The 13,430-nt window shown below is 38.0% G+C and overlaps 1 protein-coding gene across 1 annotated transcript in view; it reads right to left on the bottom strand.

Moving 5' to 3' along the window:
* Nucleotides 1–2,555: 2,555 nt before the first annotated feature.
* Nucleotides 2,556–13,430, bottom strand: part of WNT7B (Wnt family member 7B) — an 80,318-nt gene continuing 69,443 nt past the window's right edge. The window contains exon 4 of the mRNA XM_010213407.2: nucleotides 2,556–3,154. Coding sequence (XP_010211709.1) covers nucleotides 2,675–3,154 — 480 coding nt within the window. The 3' untranslated portion in view covers nucleotides 2,556–2,674. The remainder of the gene's footprint in view (nucleotides 3,155–13,430) is intronic.

The raw sequence follows: 13,430 nt of genomic DNA on the forward strand, positions 1-13,430 counted from the left end.
TTTTTTTTTTTTTTTAAATAAGGCTGTTTGTAAGTTATTTCTGTTCATAGACACCTTTGCTAAAGGTGGTCTTGTGTTTTTGTTTTATTTTGTTTTTTATGTTTCCATACAATAGTGGTAATGGAGTTTTCTGACCCAAACTGCCGTTTCCTGGAACATAGTTCAAAGTCCATGCATTTCTGTGGTCAACCCCTGCTTTGTGCCATATATTACCTCTCTGAATGCCACACCCCCACAAGGGCAAAAATTTTATATGGTGCTCTGAAATATCATATTCTAGACAGCTCATCCAATTGTAGGTCTGTTACAATGAAGAACAGCTGAAACAGCTATTTGAAATAGGGGTGTGTGGGTGTGCTTTGTTCTTTTCTTAAAAGAAAGTGTCACTTTGGTCCACTTTTCAGAGTGATTGGTGTTATAATATATAATCTTTTTTTTTTCCTTTTTTAAACGCGGTGTAGTTCACAATAATTTAAAATACTCTATAGACATTTAAATGATATACAATAATATAACTTAATTGGATTCCTCAATTGTACTTAACAAATACTATTCTAATATATTTACAGTATCTAGTACCATAGACTGTGCATTACTCTGCTTCGGAGCAGTATTTGCTTCCTGTCAAGAATGAAGTGAAAGTACAGTATATCACTATTATTCAACAACAATACCCAAGAATCCAAGGAACTTGAAATTATATGAAGTGACTCTAGCGTTATGGAGAGGCACTGTTGGTATTTCTGGAGTTGCACTCATTCACACCAAGGCAGTCTGAACTTGTAGCTGGTATTTAGAAACCAACAGCAAAAAAAAAGAGTGCTTCAATTTGGGGTTGCTCCATGGGAGACTCATTACAAGAGTCTGATTTTCAGAGGATGAGTGCTTGCTGTCAGACAGGCAGGTCCTCGTCAGTGTTTTAACTGAGGTCCCTACATCTTTCATTACTTTTGGTCATATCGGCCCAGAAATTAGGGAGATTATCCTAGGTTATTCACATGCTCAGCATGGGAACTGATGGAGCTGTAGATCTACCAGTTCTGCGCCCCTCTGGTGTGGCAAGTGCTTCCATATCACATAGGGAGACCTCATGGCTGTGCAACCTCTTCTTAAAAGTAATAAAATGAAACAAATCTAGATCTGCAGATAGGCAGACATTAGGAAACTTTTAATTAAAGTTTTCTGAAAGCCAGTTAGAGATCCTTCCTACAAGCAAGCACATGATTAAATGTGTTGTATTGTAAGTGGGTATATCTGGTTCTTGGGGTTAAAAGCACTAGATTTTACAGTAGTAAAATGTTGAAGGATTCTTTTTAATCCTTCTAAAGGAAAGAGTGTGTGAAATAGAATTGAATGCTGTCTTTTTCTTAATATTCATGTATTTATTGGGGGTATGTTATTGCCAACCATACAATAACAATGAGATAAACCAACCCAAATTTTAGCTTTCTTATGGTCACGAAGCTATTGCAGCTCACAGGTTGCAACAACCTGGAATCCAGCTACTGCATTTTTATCACCTTCTCAGTCCAGACTGACGATAAGTTATTAAAACTATTGGTAATAATTAATAAGCTTTAACTGTCCAAAGGGGACACATAATGCTCAGAAGACCCTACCAGTGCATTTGACTGCAAAGCAAAACCTTTGATATTTAATGAATGATGTCTTTGTGTTCTTAAACACCCCACAGTGAGCTGAGGGTATGCGTTCCATGTCTTGAGCCTGAATCTACAGGAGTCATTCTTATTCAGGAGGCAAGTGGGAAAAATCTTTATCAAGCATTTGTAACCACAGTTTTGCATGATCTTTTTTTTTTTTTGCTCAGTTGTGATATTTGCTTAAGGCCTACAGTAATTAAACTCTCTAATAGTGGAGTGACAACAGATCAGTAGCATTGAAGAACTTAGAGAGAACCAAATACAAAAATTATAAAGTCAGAGTTCCAATAAGTTTACATTTAGTACAGAATTAAGACATAGCTACCCGTTAGTGCTTAGAATTTTTTGATACTATTAAAAACATAAATAATTACTCTTAATGTTCATTCAAAGAGTTCCAGTGTCACTGGCAGCTGATATAATTTTGTGAACCTTATTTTTTTTCAAACTAGTAGTGGAGTATTTCCACCACAGACTTTGTCTCCCTATTGGTTGTAGTTTTCTCTCTACCTGTTTTCTTAGAAATGTAGGTTTTTGCAGTAAGACCACTCTGTTGAGGTCAGTGAAGATTTCATTTCCTTAAAAAAAGTCTTTATTTGCACAGGGGTTGCTTTGTTGTTGTTGTTGTTGTAATATATGAGATTGTCTCTTTTTCTTTCAAATTTCATGGGAGCTGCAGTGCAGTCAGGTTCTCTGATATGTATAACTTACATGCTTAATAGGACAACTCTACAACACCCAGGTTGTAGTGAAAAAAAAAAAAAAAAACGAGAGAGAAAGGTTTGTGTGGTTGCCAAAATCGCCTTAATCCTGTTGCCCTTATTTCCAAAGCAGTTTACAACAGCTAGCCAGCCAAAATGCACCATCCTTAGAAGTGTAAGTAGTGGGGAGGCATTGATTTATTTTTTTTTTCCCAAAGAAGACTAGATGTGCAAAATGATGCTGTAGTCGTTTGTTGTACTCCACTTTCTTCACTCATGGTGATCCGTTCTGTGCATTTGAACACGATGCCGTTATTTGCAGGTGAACACCTCTGTCCGCTCGCTACACGTGTTGCACTTCACAAAGCAGCACCAGTGGAATTTGCAATTGCATTGCCACACTTTGGTGTACTGGTGTGTGTTGTAGCCTCTTCCACAGCACATCATGTCACACCCGTCCGCGTTGGGAGATGTTCGGTTGCAGAGCCGTCCCTGGGTGCCAACGCTGCCCGTGGAAGCATCTTCCTCACAGTAGTTGGGTGACTTTTCAATATACACCAAATCTGTTTCCATGGGTTTCTGATAGCTTTTAATCTGCTTGATCTTCAGGAAGGTTGGCTGTCTCAGTCTACTGGCTCGCACCACCTCCACTTGCACGGCAGCATTGTATTTCTCTTTCAAAATATATCCAATCTCTCTGAATTTGGGTAGTGTGGTCCAGCAAGTCTTAGTAGTGCAGGAACCTGAAACTCCATGACACTTGCACTCCAATTTCATTCTCTCCTCGAGAACCTACATGTACAGATATTTGAGAATGGTTACTGAATGAAAATTATATTGCAAGACTAAATCTCAATTGGTTAGTTCATATTAACCCTAGTTCATATTAACCTTGGTTGAAATTTTTCAAATGCATGCTTAGAAATATTCTATCTTCCCAGCAAAATGGTCATAACAATTTTTGTTTTACATGATACTTTATCAGAAATACAATGAGGTTCTACCATTGCATAAGAAAATTCTGTTTAGAAATAATGGGGAAAAGTTACTTAAATTTCAGAAGATATGGTTTTAGAAACACAGTAATTCATGGGACTCCAGTGATGTAAAAATGTTTTCAAACCATCTTTATTTTGAAAATTGAAAGAAAAGAAGTAAAAAATAAGATTCATAGTATTTAAGCTTAATTCCTTTAAATAATGTTCATTTTTTTAATGGTTAAAAGATTTGACCAGTATTAACTTTCATCTATGCTGCTTCACAATCACTGTAAAATGAAAACTTTCAGCTGTACCAGCAGTAGCAATAGTTATACATCTATTAACTGTTTAAGCCTGAGCAAGGCTTTTTGCAGCAAACCAAGCAAATGCATATCCATAAAATTTTTTTTTTTGCACCAGCATCCCAGTGATGCAACATCAGAGGAAATAAAATCTTCTAGTGTGAGTTGGAGGGGGAGTTGTCCCACAGAAGCTAATCTGTGTTTTTCTGCCCCTGTGCTACCACTTAAGTCTGACCCCCCACCATTGCACCCAGAATCATCATTAGCTTGTGAAAGGCAGAAAAACAAAGCAGATGACTGATCTTTCTGCTTTGCAATGGGATGCTAGCAAAGAAATATGAGCCACTGAGCTTTTCTTGAAGCGTTACTGATGCTGCAGACCATCTCCTGTAGTGGTTTTGTTGCAAATCCCAGAACATGACTGAAATGGGCAAGGGATAAAAGGGCAGAAATCTGAGTACAATGGCATAATGAAGCAGAAGAGAAGTAAAAAATGCTTACTGCCTAAGAAACTGGCCTTAAAATAAAAGCTGTGCAGCTTCGGTTATCCCTGCAAATAGAGGGCACCCTCCTGAGTTGTTCGAGTTTCACTTAAATTGTATGTTTTGGTTTTTTTTCCCAAATTTCTGGGGTTTCAATATTAAAGAGAATATTTCGCTTTGGCTGTCTCTTGCCAACAAACAGTAGCAAGTATAAGACAGCTGAGCATCCAGTTCAAAAATACCTAAGATTTTCGGGACTGTGGGCTGTCCCTGAGTGTTTTTGGTGTTCAGAGGCAGAAAGAAAGCAATTCACAGGAAGATTTACTGGCTGTGTGAAGGAGCTCTTAGTGCTGCAACTGCTCTCTAAAGCAGCAGGTCACCTTACTGAGTTTCTAATGAAAAAGCATGAGGGCAGAGCCGGCAGCATTTCATCAGACTTTAGTAGTGTGAAGCTATATGAAATATTCTGGAGTCTTTCAAGGCTCCTGTGTCTTCGCTTCATGTCTGTCCAGGAGGATGTGATTTTTCAAAGACCCTCAAACAAGGTTCCAAACCTGTTCTACAAATCTGTGTGAAAATATCTATTGGTATTTAGGTGTGCATGAATGCATAGAAAAAACAAATGATTACAAGAATTGCTTGGTAACATTAAAGTGTGGTTTCCTAAACGAGACTGTTTCTACAGCTCACTTTCAACCACTAGCTCACATGCAGCTGCAGCAAAAGTTGCAGCAAAAAGTGAATGGAAGCAACCTCCTGTATGCCTTCCCAAGAGCACCACAGGATCTAAAGACCACCTGGAAAGCATTAGCAATGAGAGCAACCTTGTCACACCTAAGTTCATCTTTCCCCTAGAAAAAAAAAACATAGTGAAGAGCAGATTTATGTGCTTACTGTGTGGTTTGTCAGGTCCTGGATGTGTTTGTAATGACTATCTTTTTAGATGGAAAGGGCCAAGCCAGCAACTTGCTCCAAGAGTTGGCAAGACTCTAATTCTTGGGCAGTCTCAACACCCTGGACCATTGTTTCAAGAAGCCTCAGGATCTCTTCTTGATGAGCTGTCTTTCCACTAGAGAAAGATCTGTTGTTCCGGAAAGGGGCAACCTGAAAGGTATTACCCCTTGGAGTGTCCTAGCTGGTATCTTTATATATGTATGTTTAGGTTTGCATGTGCAGATACTCAGACTTGCACAGGCAGACATGTATTTGGTTGACACGCTAGCATTATGCATAGTCTTATACACACTATAGTACAATCTTCAGCAACTTAATGCTGTCTCAATTTATTTTTTCGTTTATTTTCTGAAAGTCTGGTTTCATGTTTGATTTTACTGTATAGATACAGAAATCTGATTTCTTTGCTGTATGCTTTGAAATGTTCCTTATGTTTATGATTGTGGAAAAACTTAAAATACAAGCCCTACAGGCTCAAAAAAGAAAAGAAAAAAAAGAATTCAAAAGGTATTAATTCATGATACTGAAGCCAATGTCACAGTTTTTTTTTATTTTCTTAGAGTCTTCTCTCATGATTTTGGAATGTTTGGGGTTACAACACGGAGTGCAGGCCCAATCATCAGGTAGTTAAATTCCTAAATGCTATAATTTTTGTGCCCACAGTCAGCTGTGGGTATAAAATTGTGCCCAAAAACTTGGAGGTCAGGGAACAGAAGGCCCAAACTGAGCAGATTCAAATTAAGATGTTTTCTATTTCTCCACAGATGCTGCTGAACATTCTTCTTCGGTGCCTTCCAACTTTCTAGGAGGTATCTCTCTGAAGCCCTTGAAATGTCATATAGAGGTCCCTGATTGCACACTACTCAGGCTATGTTGCTGGTTGGTAGCTTACCATTTACATGGTAAACAGCACCTTATTCCTTGAATATTTCAAGGAGTTTCCCACTTGCAAGTGAGAGGCCGCGGAGCCTAGCCAACATGGTAGAATTTGACCCTGTGCACTTAATGCTGTAAATGAAGACTAACTAGCATTTCCTTCCTAACTGTCCTCAGCAAAATTCCCTTCAAAGCTTTGACCCTGAGCCTTGAGCCTGAGCCTTATTTACTCAAATCTAATGCATGATGCCAAGTGAGGTGTCTGATTAAAGACTGAAAATTATTAGCTCATATGACCCACTCTTTCACCGGTTTCATTTGTCATATGTCAGTACCTCGTATCTAATCTTGAATAGTTTACAGCAAGACCTACTTCCCAAAGCAAATTCCCATCACTGTGCTGCACCGCCTCAGACTAATGGTAGGAACATTCTTTAGGTCCATTTTCCACATACAGGCCTACTCCCACTCCAGTATGATCTTGCCAACTAAAATTTTCTAACTATTGCTGCTACTTTGTTAAATGAATTGTGAAATACAGTGTTCAAGCCTTTTTATTTCACGTATTTTTATATCTATATAAATCATACACTGAAAACGCAATCTGAGGGTTGTCCACTGACAGTTAAGTAGAAAAACCTTGCAAAGACTGATTAAAACAAAAAGATATGCACAAAAAGAAATTCATTTTTCAAGTTTCATATGCACCCAACTGCATAACATCAGATACAGTTTCTGTACTTATTAAAAATCCTATCTGGATGAAATATGCAAAAACAATAGTAACATTTTGTGTGTGTTTGTTTTGGCTTGACTGTTCTGGTTTGTGTTTTCCTTAGTGGAAATGCACATTTTTGGACCAGATGTTGAATGTAACAAAATCCATATTTTTTTTTTTTGAGTGCAGTATCACAAAAGAAATGGAAAACTTCAAGAGTTTTCCCCCACCAAACACGCTGGTGATCAACTTTTGCCATGAGCAATCCCAATAACAAGAGAGAGGGATTCTGGTGTTAGGTTATCATCATTGCCCTTGATACTCAAGCATCTCTAGCCACAAGAGCCTCTGGCTTATAGACTGTATGTGGGCACTTTCTAACTTTAGTACAGCCTAGGGTACAGCACTACTGTCAAAATGCTGATCTCAAGGACCCATCTGGGAAACAAAACTGGGTTTTGTTTGCTTATTTTTTTGGAGACTTGAATAACTAGGGGTTCTAATATTAGTAGGATGTAATACTACTCTTCTAATACAAATATCCTTAAAATATTCTTCATTAATAACAAATCAGAGAACCCAAAATAGAAGAGTTCATGTCACATCTCATCGGCCTGTGAAGCAGCCAGCCCTGTGAAGGAAAGACTAGCACTCCCTAGGCACAGAGCCAACAAGAGGAATATGGGTGCTTCAGATACGTATTTTTTCTCTTGCACAACCCAGTTCAGAAAGCAATCTATCTGGCATCAAAATAGTACTTATACTTTGCAGGATTTGAGATGAGACACTGACTGTTTACTGCTCTCATGTCACACCCCTATTTTTCTTACTCTTTAGTCTGATGGGAGCATGGAGCCAGCACTTTGCAGCAGGTCCAGATCCAGCCACAAAGGAAGACCACTTTACCCCATGACAGGCCAGACTCCAGCAGGACTGAGGAGCCTGAACTCAGTTCCTCCTGCCCTTCACCTGCCTCTCAAGGTAAGGTACCTACTGCAACACTATCCCTATTGAATGCATGTAAAGCACTGAAGACAGCGCTCTTTTCACCAAAATTTCCTCCTTAGTTAGCAGAAAAAAACACCTTGGATTTTGGGACCCCGTGCAAATCAGATTAATATCATTACGGTTATTAGTGTTAAGAGGATGGGCTATACAGCCTTACCAAGCAATGCCTCTTCCCTACCTTAATGGTTTCTAAAGAGTTGCATTAACTTTGAGCAATAAATTGCTGCAACGGGCTAAAACCTTCTGAACTTTTTTTTCAGTGAAATGTCAAAAGCAAATATCTGGAGAAGCACCCTTTATCTTTTCTATAGAACTTCATGCAAAACTGGCAGACAAAATTTTAAATATAATCTTAAAGGGATGAAAGTATTTTATATTGTTTTTATAAGGTCAAGCAATATAGGGATGTCAAGTTTGTTGGAGTGAGTGGACTGTGCAGTACTATTTTGCTATGTGCATGTTATGTGGTCCTGCAGACATTGCATCATATGCATGTCCATTTCTAGAAACCATTTAGCAAACTCTCAAATATTTGGCTATTTTCCTCCCTCTAATTTTCAAACAAGATGTCCAAAATGTTGGGATAGTACCAGATGTAGCTTCTGGCAGTCAGTACGAAGGGAGTGTTTCTGGAAGAAAAAAGTAGACTAGTAAATCTAACCCAACTGGAAGCAGGAGAACTACCCTCATGAGATTTTGAGCCAAAGTTTGCATACCCAGGACATATGGATAAGCATTAGCTATCCATATTACCCACCCAAACTGTAACACTGAACTTTGTGAAGCTGGATTTATATCAGTCTGCAGGTCAATTTAAGTGGGAAAGCGGAAAGCATGCCATCAAGCACAGCTATCGAAAGTTTTTCTTTCATGAGTATTTTCACAATGGATGTGCAGTGAAGTAGTTCATTTCTTTTAGAGAAAGAAACTTTCAGCGAATCATGGGCTGAGGGCTGTAAAACCTGGAAAGCTACATTCTTTAAATCGCTGAAATGTCTTAGGAACCAAAGCCACATTTTGAAGAACGTTTTAGACATAGAGGAGCATAGGATCAGTTAGCTTTCTCTTTGACACTGTGAATAAGCCATCACGGCAACTTTGGTGCATTTCATCCAGAGTTGCTTTTTACAGGTTATGTCTAACTTTTATCTCTCACTAGGTGCCAGTGAAGGCAGTTTGCAATCTTTTAAGCATGCTGAGCATTTTGCAGGCATGAGCTTAATAGTTTAAATATTCCATGAGGGGTGAATGGAGCTAACACTTTCTAACATATTTTACGCATGCAGAGACAGTATATATAAATATATATAATTATGTACACGCACACACACTATATATATACACATATATATAATGGTTGGTGACCATCAAATCACCTCATTAGCTGTTCTGCCGCCAAAGCATGTCAGCAAAAACCCTTCCCAGTACCACAGTTCTGTGGCGCCAAGAACTGTGAGAACTAGTCATGGCTTAGATGGAAACGTTGTTCCAAGTAATTGAATAATCTCATTTAAAGAGAGTCTGAATTTTTTTTGTCCCCACACTCTTATTGTTTCAAATGTAAAATAAGATGTTGTCATCTTCCAGGCATTCCAAAAAAACAACACGGAAAAAAACCATTGACATTACAAAGGGATAAATATTGGGATGGTACCAGGCTGAGTTTCTGGCACTCGATGTTGTGGGTGTGTTTCTGTAAGGAGAAAAAATAGGCCAGCATTTTTCTCCACATAACCACAGCCATTGTCTATAGCAAGAGCCTAATTGATTGATAAACTGTTGGAAACATTTATTCTCTTCTTTTGGTAAAAGCTGTGATCTGCTACCAATTCGTCAGCTTGTTCTTTTAGCTTCCCCCTTAAAAGCAAACAAACAAATGCCCCATTTTTCTAATTGAATTGCCTCATGAGAGCAGGTCATTGTTTTGAAGCTTTCAACAAAAAGTTAAGATTAATGTCATATGTTCCCAGATGTTACTCTTTCTAAGTTCATTTATCCCAGAATAAAGATACTTGCTGCTAAAAATACATGGTGGAAAGCTGTCTCATAAAACAGCATCAAAGATGACTTGATTTGATGGTATTTAATTTTTCATTACTCTATCGAGGTTTTGCCCACAGATCTCTTTGCAATCATTCAGATTTGCAGCAAACCATTCTTTCCGCTTTTCACAACAACATTTGCGTTAGACTTATGCTAGTCTTCTGTGGCAAAGGAATGGGTAGAAGCTTAGTTTACCACATTTGTACCTTCCATTTTGAATCACAGAAGACATTTAAAACATAACAGTGAAGTTAAAAAGCATAGATATTCCATCAGTAGGATCTCATGTCATCAGAAGTCCCTAAATTAACCTTTATTTCTTCCAAATGACATTGATACCAAATTTGTTATTTTGTCACTGGTGCCATTCATTGCAAGCATATTAGAAACTTCATAAACTTGCCATTAGCTGAAACATTCTTAGAAATGCAATGTAGGGCTATGAGAGGATTCAGTCTTTCCACTATTGCCAGGAATTCCCTTAAAAGCCTAACTATGTGGGGTTTTTTTTGTTTGTTTGTTTTTTTCAAGGAGGTACCTTATCAGAATGTTATGGTGAGCATCCCTGCTCCAGAATCAAGTCAAACAGCATCCAAATCTATTTTCCCCCCTCATCTGTTTTCCAAAGTTTATATAATTATTTTTACAGCATGCAGTTTTTTCCTCAAGAAGTTCCTCAGTGCTCTATTTTTAACAACAGTGAAATATCAGCAGGCCAGCTTTTGAGAACATCCCTATGATAGCAAAACATTAGAGTCACTGCTATAGTTACAAATGGTTTTGACCCCTAGGCATATCTGAGAGAGGAAGAGGCAATTCTGGGACAGGCACCAGGAGAGAATGTGAGCAGGTAAAATTCCTGCCACAGTCCATGAAACTTTCCTTGCAGCGGTTTAATACTATATCAAATTATTGCCTTGGGGTTGAAAACGCTGACCAAGCTCCTGAATAAGCTTCTAGTAGTGGTTTTCTTGACACCTGACAAAAGTCTAATGAAGCCATTGAGGGTCTTCCACTGACTTCAGAGCAAGCTGGAAATTTTACGTGGCACTGGGGGCTTTTTGTGTCCTTTCATTCTTGATGTTTCTGTACTAGGCCTCTCTAGGTTTTAGAGAGATGACTAAAATTAAAATAGTAAATTTATGGGCTATATATTGTTGATCTTACCCAACCTAAAAAGCCAGTTCAATATCAGCAATAACTAAATAAGTGCTGGTTAGCTTTATTATTATAAATGCAAATTGCATATTTTTTTTGGTGAAAAGTGGAAATCCTGTGGAATATAAGACCCTGGGGAGCTGAACTGACTAAAGGTCATATTCAAGTTGTTGTTATTTTCCTTCCTCCCTTAACATTATAAGGTATTGATAAGACTGAATTGTAACTACTGATGGTTGACAGAACCGTTCACATGGTAAGTTCTCTGTAGGAACCTACAAAATCTTATATTTTGTTTACTCTCTTGTCAGTTCTACCCTAAAGCGGTTCTAAGATTTTGAAAGAGGAAACAAGAAAGATGTAACTTCAGTGAATTGAGCAATTGTACAGTCATAAATGCAGTATTTCTGGCATAAGCGTGAAAAAGGACCATGTCGAATATATCAGAATGACACCCCTATGTAAGTTCCTCATTCAGATTTTGTTTCCATTTCACAGTCTAATTTAAGCTTGCCCAGACTCCCCAAAGCTGCCAAATATCAGATGAAAGTAGGAGGTTTAAAGTCCATCTGGATTCACAAAATTAACTTGTCATTTCAGGTGGATATTGCCTAAAACTCTGTAACTGCATAAAACCTCCAAGTAGAAAACAAACACAACATACCCATGTTTCCAGAATTTTGCTCGGACTTTGAGTTTCAGTCAATCCTCAAATTCAGAAAATCTAATTTACACAAATACCAGATGATCTCAGATGAACCAGAATCACCAAGTATCATGTACTCTACAACTCTACATATTAATCTCATGGGAATGTATGTCATAACACCAACATTATTCCTATAAGTGGCCTTCAAACCATTTTTTATATGATCACATTCCTCAGGATTTGATGACTTAAAAAAAACAAAACCAAAAATAAAGAATTTCATCAAACACTTTAAGGCAACCTTAGCTGTTCAAAATGATGCATTAATTATTATGATGAAAACATATGGGTATAAGTGACTACTGAAAAATAGCAAGAACAATAAAGTTGGTGAATTCCAAAACACTATTTGTAAAGAACTGCATTTGATGGAAAAGCCTCTTTTGTTAGTATTTGCAAGCCTTTTTCTTCTTATCTCAAAAATACTAATGTAAGTGATATAATTTGCTTTTGCAAGAATATTCACATAAAATGAAGTTCTTAAAAATGTTAACATAAATGCATTTGCATGAGTACTGCTAGCAGAAATTTGTACAAACAGACATTTCTTTGGTTCACTTATATCCCCCTCTTTATGAAATTCTGATGAATTCAGTAAAAATATGATTTGCTTAATAAGAATCAGCAATGTGGACTAGTGGTTACCAAGATGTATTTAGAATGGAGGGACCTGGGGTCAGTGCCTAGCTCAAATATTTATCTGCTTTCTGCCCTTAGGCAAAGGACTTCACTGTTCTTCATCTCTGCATCCACTTTTGTTCCTCTGGCCCTCTTTTACATATGAAGATGTTCAAAATGGGATGTGTATCATCATTTGGGGGTGGGGAGTGGGATCCACAGTACCACAAGTGGTTGTCACTTTCAGTAGGGGGCATAGACCATCTAAGCAGTATTAAGTGTTCCGTTGCAAGTTGAATTTGTGGCTTTCTTCCGGTTTTGCCTCCAAAGGCAATACATGACACTGGGGTGAAACACTTTAACTAAGAGCCTTGGACCAGTCTTCCACGAATCCATACTCCTGTATTAGATACTCTTAAACATCTGACAGAGCAGTTTTAGGGAAAAAAAAGAGTGGGCCGCTCTTAAGGATGCTTTCTGTTGTGCTCTTCTGAATCAACTGCTTCCCTCACATCTGAATTCTGTCTCTTCATTTGGGATTACGTACCACATTTGTTCTCTTTCCTCACTTTGAATTTAATCTAATACTTACCCCACAGTGGGTAGCTGCCCAGAGAAACCCTTCAAATTCAGTGCACAACAGACTGAAATCCCCTGGAAGTTTTGCTGCATTCTCCAAAGTACAGACTGTAAGATGATTGTAGTGCATTTGTCACCATCAATTCAGCCATCTCTGAGGTTGACCTCAACAACTACTGCTTGGTGTAGAATAAAAATACGCTGTTTTAGAGAAGAAAATATCAGTCTAACTTTGGGGGCTGCATGGGAAGCAATAGTGTATTGGAGTCTCCTATTACACAATATACATACACTTGGAAGAAGCTACTCTTTTTTTTTTTAACTTGGGTGAAAACATCTTGAAGGAGTCTCTTCTGAGTCTGGTGTATATTGTGTAGAAGGATTTATCTTACTTTTTTTTAAAGGGCAAGCTTTGAGAGCTGTGAGGATAGTTATTCAATGGACATAAACATAATGGAGCTCTGCCAATTTATTGTTTCAATTTCAAGGAACTCTGTCGTGGTTGTAGACATGAAATTGTTTCTTCATCCAAAATGACATTTATCGTGCAACTGACTGTACCTTGCCAGGGAGAAGTGGACAACTGTGTATTTGCTTTGATGTATTTGATTAGAACTGTGGTCAAAGAAGTGTTTTGTTCT

This window comes from Tinamus guttatus, unplaced genomic scaffold (genome assembly GCF_059628265.1).
Source record: "Tinamus guttatus ecotype Peru unplaced genomic scaffold, ASM5962826v1 Tinamus_guttatus_pri_ptg000749l, whole genome shotgun sequence".
Classification (NCBI taxonomy): Eukaryota; Metazoa; Chordata; class Aves; order Tinamiformes; family Tinamidae; genus Tinamus; species Tinamus guttatus.